Source organism: Sinocyclocheilus anshuiensis, unplaced genomic scaffold (assembly GCF_001515605.1).
Source record: "Sinocyclocheilus anshuiensis isolate Anshui unplaced genomic scaffold, SAMN03320099.WGS_v1.1 scaffold914, whole genome shotgun sequence".
Lineage (NCBI taxonomy): Eukaryota > Metazoa > Chordata > Actinopteri > Cypriniformes > Cyprinidae > Sinocyclocheilus > Sinocyclocheilus anshuiensis.
This window is the reverse complement of record NW_015539870.1, coordinates 2,191,596-2,199,374: the sequence shown is the minus strand read 5'-3', so window position 1 is coordinate 2,199,374 and position 7,779 is coordinate 2,191,596. Positions and strand designations below refer to the sequence as shown.

General features: G+C 38.5%; 1 protein-coding gene and 2 long non-coding RNA genes across 3 annotated transcripts in view; 1 reads left to right on the top strand and 2 right to left on the bottom strand.

Moving 5' to 3' along the window:
• The window catches only part of LOC107685099 (uncharacterized), an 881-nt gene extending 804 nt beyond the window's left edge, over nucleotides 1–77 (bottom strand). The window contains exon 1 of the long non-coding RNA XR_001633924.1: nucleotides 16–77. This is a non-coding gene — a long non-coding RNA (uncharacterized LOC107685099). The remainder of the gene's footprint in view (nucleotides 1–15) is intronic.
• LOC107685097 (uncharacterized) overlaps nucleotides 1–165 on the top strand; it is a 1,187-nt gene extending 1,022 nt beyond the window's left edge. Inside the window, exon 3 of the mRNA XM_016481586.1 lies at nucleotides 27–165. Within this exon, the coding sequence (XP_016337072.1) occupies nucleotides 27–150 (124 nt within the window). The 3' untranslated portion in view covers nucleotides 151–165. The remainder of the gene's footprint in view (nucleotides 1–26) is intronic.
• A 56-nt stretch (nucleotides 166–221) lies between these two features.
• Nucleotides 222–1,216, bottom strand: LOC107685100 (uncharacterized). The gene is made up of 3 exons (XR_001633925.1): nucleotides 963–1,216; nucleotides 693–827; nucleotides 222–335 (listed from the first exon to the last, which is right to left on the bottom strand). It is a non-coding gene; the product is annotated as an uncharacterized LOC107685100 (long non-coding RNA).
• Nucleotides 1,217–7,779: the final 6,563 nt, after the last annotated feature.

Here is a 7,779-nt window from a genome sequence, read left to right as displayed (position 1 = left end):
TTCCCTCGCCCTGACCGCTTCCCTCACCGCTTCCCTGACCCTGACCGCTTCCCTCACCGCTTCCCTGACCCTGACCGCTTCCCTGGCAGCTTCCCTGGCCGCTTCCCTCATCGCTTCCCTGACCACTTTGCTGGAAAACATGCCATATGAATAAATCACTGAACTGGGAAAAAAATAAAAAATAAAAAAATAAAAAGGTAGGTGTTATGCAAAAGTCCCAGGACCGCCTCTTGTGGTTGGGCAACATTTCTGTGTGGCAGGACACTGGCCATCATGGAAACAGCTTTCAGCACACAGTGGAATGTTCTTTGGGTCGGGACACTGACCCGGCTTCACTGCATGGACACGGATAGTCAGCTTTAGTTTATGCACACACGCGTGCGCACACACGCGCGCGCACGCACACACACACGCACACACGCGCACACGCACACACGCGCACACGCACACACACGCACACACGCACGCGCACACACACAGTATGCCACTTCAATATACAGAATGAAACACTCAAAGCATGAATAGCAATTTTTACCTACAGAGTGAATTATATTCTAAGTATCATTCCTCTTTATTTTGTAAAGCCATCCTGCGTTTAAAACTATCCTAAGGGATTAATTCAAACCTACTTTAGACGAGCACAACAAAAGACAATTTATCAACAACGGACCAAAACAATATAACACAAATACCTGGATATGGAGCATTACAGTAACGTCCACATCCATTGCTGCAGCACTTCTTATTGTTGGGACAGTTAGAGTCACTCCGACAGGACCTGGTACACAATCTTCCAGATGATTGGGGTGGACACTCTCCTGGCTTTGCTGTTATACAGACAGAAAACATCACCGAATGCGGAACATTTCCATTCACTTAAGTTAGAAGCTTTACATAACATTTCGGTCTCTGCTTAAAACATTTTGGAGGACCCCCATCATCCGTTATTAACTGAAACTCACTGGAAACAGGCAGAATGCAAAAAGGCCCACAGTCAAATTAACAGCATTTGTGTCCTCCAGAGCAGTTTCTATCAGAAGAACATCCTCGACGGGACGGCATGACCGTCAGCTTCCCCGGACAGTAACCTTCCACTAGAGGATTCAAGAGGATCATTAGGGGAGGCCAGGGAGTGCCGTTTCAGCATTCGCAAATCAGGGGTTTTGCAATGGGTCTCAAACCTTAACACTAATTTTACATATTTATCTGCTTCAAATTAAAAGTTTAAAAACCTACTACTCGTCCCTAAACTGTGTTAATTACTTTCAAAGACTGAGAGTTGTATTTAAAACACTGTTCCAGAACAGTTCAACCCAAATATTCAGATGTGTGCAGCGCATTTTGCGGAGGATGAGGGCTGTTTCCTGATCCTGGAAGAGTAGACTACAGTAGCCGGTGTCTGTTTCTATAAAGTGGGGCAGTTCCAACTTTGCAAGGACAGTCTGGTGCTTCCGACTCAGCCTGTAAGTATGTTTTTTATATTTAAAGAATTTGCCACTGATGATTCAAATGTGAGTTTGACACAATCACAATCACAAATGCAGACATGGTTTTATGACATACGCAATACGTAAAAAGACAGTATAAGTCATTATAATCAGTAATTATGTCCCCACTGGATGCAACAAATGCCTCGTTTGTAATGGGTTTTATTGTTTTTGTCTTGTCGCGCCGGGACACAGGGCATCACAGTATGGTAAGGGGCGTAACATTTCCGTTACACGCTTAAGGTATTCAGCCAATCACAACACTGGATAGCTGTCCAATCAGAGCACATCACGGTTTGTCATTTTTAATGCACTTTTATAAAAACAACAACTCGGAGACCAACAAATCTGAGCGTCATGCATAACTGACAAAGTCCTATTATGTGATGCATATTTTGTGTAGCTGGCACTATTGACCAGCATTGGCGGGCAGTATTATAGCCTTTATGCATGTGTTTTAGGTTCATTTTTGTAAGATTTTTGGAAGATGGACACATCTGTACTTATTTCAGAAAGTATTGATGATAGTGATATGAGTGCATCAGAAAATCAGGTTGTAGTAATAAAACAATTTGTTGAGGACCAAGGAAGTTAGAAGCAATGAGGGTGAGGGCAGTGATGAAGAATAGGTTGTTGTGGAAGTCAGGCACTTGGGTACATTATTGTATTTAAAGATGTGATCCATACAACAACCAGAGGTCAGGAAAGATGCCAGTGTTTATTGGCAATACAATACTACTGACAGACAGCGATGTTCCAATGATGACTGCACAAGTCAACATCTACTTATGTGTGGGACGTGTGGGGTATATTGAAATAGAAGAGTCTTGTTGACTTTCACTTGTGCTATGATAATTGATTTGAAATTACAAGATGAAACACAATGTTAAAGTTGTTTTAATGCTTTTGAAACACTAAGACATGGTTTTCAGGCAGATTAGAGTATGTGAAAAAAAGCTGCTGCACATTGAAATAGACACTGAATTAAATTTATTTAATATATCAAATGTTTGTAAAGTCATTTAGCCTAGCCTACACCCATGAACATTTTATGCTTAAAGCTTTACCTGATTGAATTGTTTTTATACTTCATTTTTAGCTGCTGTCACGTTCTTCTTTTCTTTTCTTTTTGATCTCTTCATATATATATATATATATATATATATATATTAATTTTAATAATAGTAGGCTACAAATGCTGGATATATCCTAACTGTTACAAGGAGGTTACAAACACCTGTTTGTTGCCGATCATGTGAATTAATTAGGTAGTGAGCTAATTACACACAATGACAAACATGTAATCTAACATCTAAGATGTAATTAAAATAATAACATTTAATTTAGGCTATTTTTGAGACAAGACATGTTTTTTAATCAAATTATATTAAAATCAATAGTGTTAAATCAATCAAAAGTGGAGGAATAAAAAGAGGCATAAAAAGTCAAGTTAAAATGATAAATAAATAAATCAGAAAAAAAAATTATGAAGAAAAATAATGGCATATGCTTACATATAAGCAAACCCCTCAATTTTGATTCCTTATCCCTCTATGGGATATCGTCATTTATAAATGACGCTAAGAAAATTGCATTTTAAAATACAATATTAATGTTCAACCAACAAAATTTTATTTTAGTGATGTCAAATGACATCCCCTTCTACCAGTAAAATTAAAATTTATTAGCCATGTGCTTCACATTTTTGGTGACTAAGTAGTAAAGGAGACATTAGCACGTTAGGTCACATGCTCTCAAGGCTTCATAGTGAGCTCATTTTAGACTAGAAAATACATATAAATTCAAGTTATAAAAAATATAATTGTACATCCAAATGTGTTTCCTAAAGTTTTTTGTCATTTTTAATGCACTTTTATAAAAACAACAACTCAGAGACCAACAAATCTGAGCGACATGCATAACTGACAAAGTCCTATTATGTGATGCATATTTTGTGTAGCTGGCACTATTGACCAGCATTGGCGGGCAGTATAATAGCCTTTATGCATGTGTTTTAGGTTCATTTTTGTAAGATTTTTGGAAGATGGAGAGACAAATCTGTACTTATTTCAGAAAGTATTGATGATAGTGATATGAGTGCATCAGAAAATCAGGTTGTAGTAATAAAACAAGTTGTTGAGGACCAAGGAGGATAGAAGCAATGAGGGTGATGAAGGGCAGTGATGAAGAATATGTTGTTGTGGAAGTCAGGCATTTGGGTACATAATTGTATGCCAGTTTGAAAGATGTGATCCATACAACAACCAAAGGGTCAGGAAAGATGCCAGTGTCTATTGGCATTACTATACTGACAGACAGCGATGCTCCAGTGGTGACTGCACAAGTCAACATCTACTTACGTGTGGGTTGTGTGGGGTACACTGAAAAAGATTGACTTTCACGACTTTCACTTGTGCTATGATAATTGATTTGAAATTACAAGATGAAACACAATGTTAAAGTGCTTTTGAAGCTTTTGAAACACTAAGACATGGTTTTCAGGCAGTGAAATTGCATCTGAATTTGTTTCAAGTTTTAGACATTTTCACATGTGAATTCCAAATCAAATATAGCAGCACAATTTAATGTTCATAAAAGATTTTTTATGTTTTTTGAAACAGTAAGTCCTTTTCGTTTTTTTTTTTTTTTTTGCCCATGGGATACCATGAAAATTAATATTAGTTCAATAACCTACCGTTCTGCCAGTTTTGACCTCTGTTATTATAACAGTGATTAAGAATTAAACTTATGCGTTGACTCAAAGTATGTGGACGTCTTTTTGTCAGTGCTGTTGCCATGGTGAATCATAATTTCGGAGCTCCATTGATCATGACTTCTCATAGTCGTGGTGCACGCGCTAAACTCAGAGTCAACCTACTCAGAGTCGACTGAACTAACACAATTCAGCTGTTCTGAAACCAAAAACTCAGAGTTTCCCATCTAAGGGTAAGTCAACTCAGAGTTCAAGTTTTAACTTTGAGTTGGTTGAACCTCCTTATTGAAACGGGCCCCAGGTTGTACAGCGATCATGTTGTGGTACCAGTAGGTGTGTTCGATTTCATTCAGCACTGCGCAGACCGAAGCATTGCATGCCGGTTCTTCTTCTTCTTTTTAATTAACCAGAACAAAATATACAACAGTAATGCACAAGAGTGTACAAACCATTTATTCAGTAATCAACAACTGTATATTCATGGAAAAGACAAGTCTTGTTTGCTTTTTTATGAACAATGTTCTCCAAACTGGTGCAGTTGTCCTTAAAGCTGCAGTCCGTAACTTTTTTTGGTTAAAAATGATCCAAAATCAATATTTGAGCAAGTACATAACCAGCCAGTGTTCAAAACTATCGCCTTACTTTACAATTCACAACAGATAGCTTATAATAATGTTTTCTAATTCGAGTGGTACGGGTAGGTTTTCGCGGGAAATTCGAGCATGGCACTGCGTCATTACGTCACGTCCGTAAACATAAAGAAGTTGTCCCGGCTACTAGGCTATCGCATGTGAGGATCCTGCAGGTGGCGGATAGTTTGTAGCCTTTTCTCACAGCAGCTAGAATAATTAAATGTATCAATTTATGAAACACATGTGAAACACATGTGAATGAAATTAAATTATATTCCAGTTTTAAATGTGCTTCTGATTACAGATAGCCTGGGATTACACAAGATTTGTATTAAAAGCAGTTTCTTTCTTCTGTTGTTTTTGTCAGGGAACCCCCTCGTTTAAAAAAATCTAGAAAATAACATTTTAAGGACAGAAGAGAATTTGGTTTAGTCAGTATTAGTAGGAGGAGTTCTTAAGCCTATTCTGTACAAATTCTGTTTAAGATTCAAACGAAACTAAGACCCGACGTACTGTGGTTTTGTCCGATGTACTGTGACAAACATTGTTATATTTTTTTAAACAGTTGCAGAAGTTGAAGCTGTAAGTGCTTGTTTTGCCTGAAGTGTAAGACATTTGTTATAATTCTGTTAAGATTCTAAAGTAATTGAATCAGCCCGACGTAGTGTGGTAGCAGAGTTGAATTAGACCTATTGTTTCTAAAGTAACTGAAACCGAGTTGTAAGTTTCCAACATAATTGAAACGGAGTTAGTTGTTGTGAAATTCTGATGAAATTTTAAAGTAACTGAATCAACCCGACGCAGTGTGGTCACAGAATTATTTCATAACTGTTGTGTGTTATAGTGTAGTGAGTCCGACGCACCGCGACACTGTGAAGTTTAAAGCCTGAAAACAGTGTTGATTTGCCCGACATACTGTGGCTTAGTAAACTGTTTTAAAAATGTAACATAAAACCTGAAGTAGTGTGGTTTTGTCCGACATACCGTGACAGTGTTACATTTTTAACAGTTTAGTGTAGTGAAGTGTAAGGCCCGACGGAGTGTGGCCGTGTCTGGAGAAGTGAAAAATTTAGTTTAGAAGCCCGACGTAGTGTGGCTGTTTTATTCATTTGCATCCAAAGCACAGGAGCTGTGAAAAATTAGACTAACAGGTATCTTAAAGTAACTAGATAATGTTCAGTCAGTGAAGGAAAATAAGCCTACTGAATTGCAGAACACAATTTAATAAGATTGTGAAAATGGAAGAGTTGATAGTTAAATACATCGCTAAACACAGCTCAGTAGAAATGTTTGATGGGATAGAGAAGGCAGATGACCCCTACGAGTGGGCTATGTCTCAATTTAAAAATTGTCCCAAAATGCCTAAAAACAAAGAGGGAAAAGTTGCTAATGCACTTCAAGCTATTTTTGCCTCATACAAGGTAACTAAGAAAAGATTCGAAGAAATTAAAACAGAAAACAAGTTGCTAAATTCTCAAGTCAGCGGCTATGTCATGTCATTGAGAAATTGTGAGGCTGAAGAGAAGAACTGCAAAGAAGCCTTTAGTCAACGACATAATACTTCAGATGATTCTGTGAGATTCCCAATAGCACCAGTGCGAACAAGACAGAATGGAAATGAGAGAGTTCTTGATCAAAGAATTGAAAATGGCCAAGCTGTTAGACAACTGTCTTTTATGGACTTTCAAAGTGTTGTTACAGCAGTGGGTATTTTTGACCCTGATAACATTGATCCTGTAGAGTTCTTGTCAAAACTGGAGAAGGTAGTGGATGTTTATAGTGTGTCAGACGAAGATGCTTGTATACTTCTTATGATCTGCATTCCTCGCTCATTAATTAGTGCTCTCTCACCGGAAGTTCGTAACAAAAGAGCAGACAAAGGTACAAGGAGAGAAGCTCTACTTATACTTGCTGGGGGACTAATTTGGTTAACTTGAGAAAGATAACTGAGGTGACAATGGAAATTGGAGAGCATCCTGTAGCATTTGCATCCAGGTTGTGGGAAATGTTCAGCTGTTACAGTGGTTTGCCAAATGCAACTAAACAAAATCTCATGTTTAAGTCTGCATTAATTGCACAGAGTAGTTCACACATGCGAGAAGCCATTGCTTGCCTTACATCTACATGCCTCTGCATGTAGATGTAAATGCACCATACGAGCAAATAATTTCCAAAATGACACAGTATTTCAATGCAAGAAGTCAAATGAAAGCTGCAGAATCTAGACATCCAAATGTTTGTATGAAGGGACAGCTAGACAGTTGGTAAATGTTCAATCCAATTCTGAATATGAGGAGAAGAACTGCAAGGAAGCCATTAGTCGACATAATTCCTCAGATGATTCTGTGAGATTCCCAATAGCACCAGTGCGAACAAGACATGGTCACATAGCAAGGCATTGTTTAGAGAAAGTTAGGAAAGATCAGGAAGTTGTTTGTTTTTCTTGTGGAAGTATGGGACACAAGGCAAGACAGTTGCCTTGTCCAAATACCCACACTTGCGATCTTTGCACTTGACCACTTGAACACTTATATGACGAATTTCCTGTATTTGGCCCAAGAGTTCAAGTGAGGATGAAGACCACAAGTGTGTGTCAAACTTTTCATTACCTGATGGGACACACTTATAGTGTTGTAAAAATGCAAGTGTTTACATAGCTTTATTTTAATTTTAAATACTTTGTGTAAGAAATTATAGTCTGCCTCGACCAAACAAAGAGCTCCTTGAACAAAACTCAACTAAGGAGTACTGAGAAGGACAAACTTCTGACTCCTTGCCTGACGCAACACAGCATCAGACCCCTCCAAGGGAGGAGCATCCCTTAACACCAGTCTACACCCCAGAAGCAGCCAGACAACGTTGGATGGACCAACGGGCCCACATGCCCAACTGCGAACCCTCTACCAACACAACTCAGGCAAGCTCAAGTCGGTGCCGCCACAAGAGC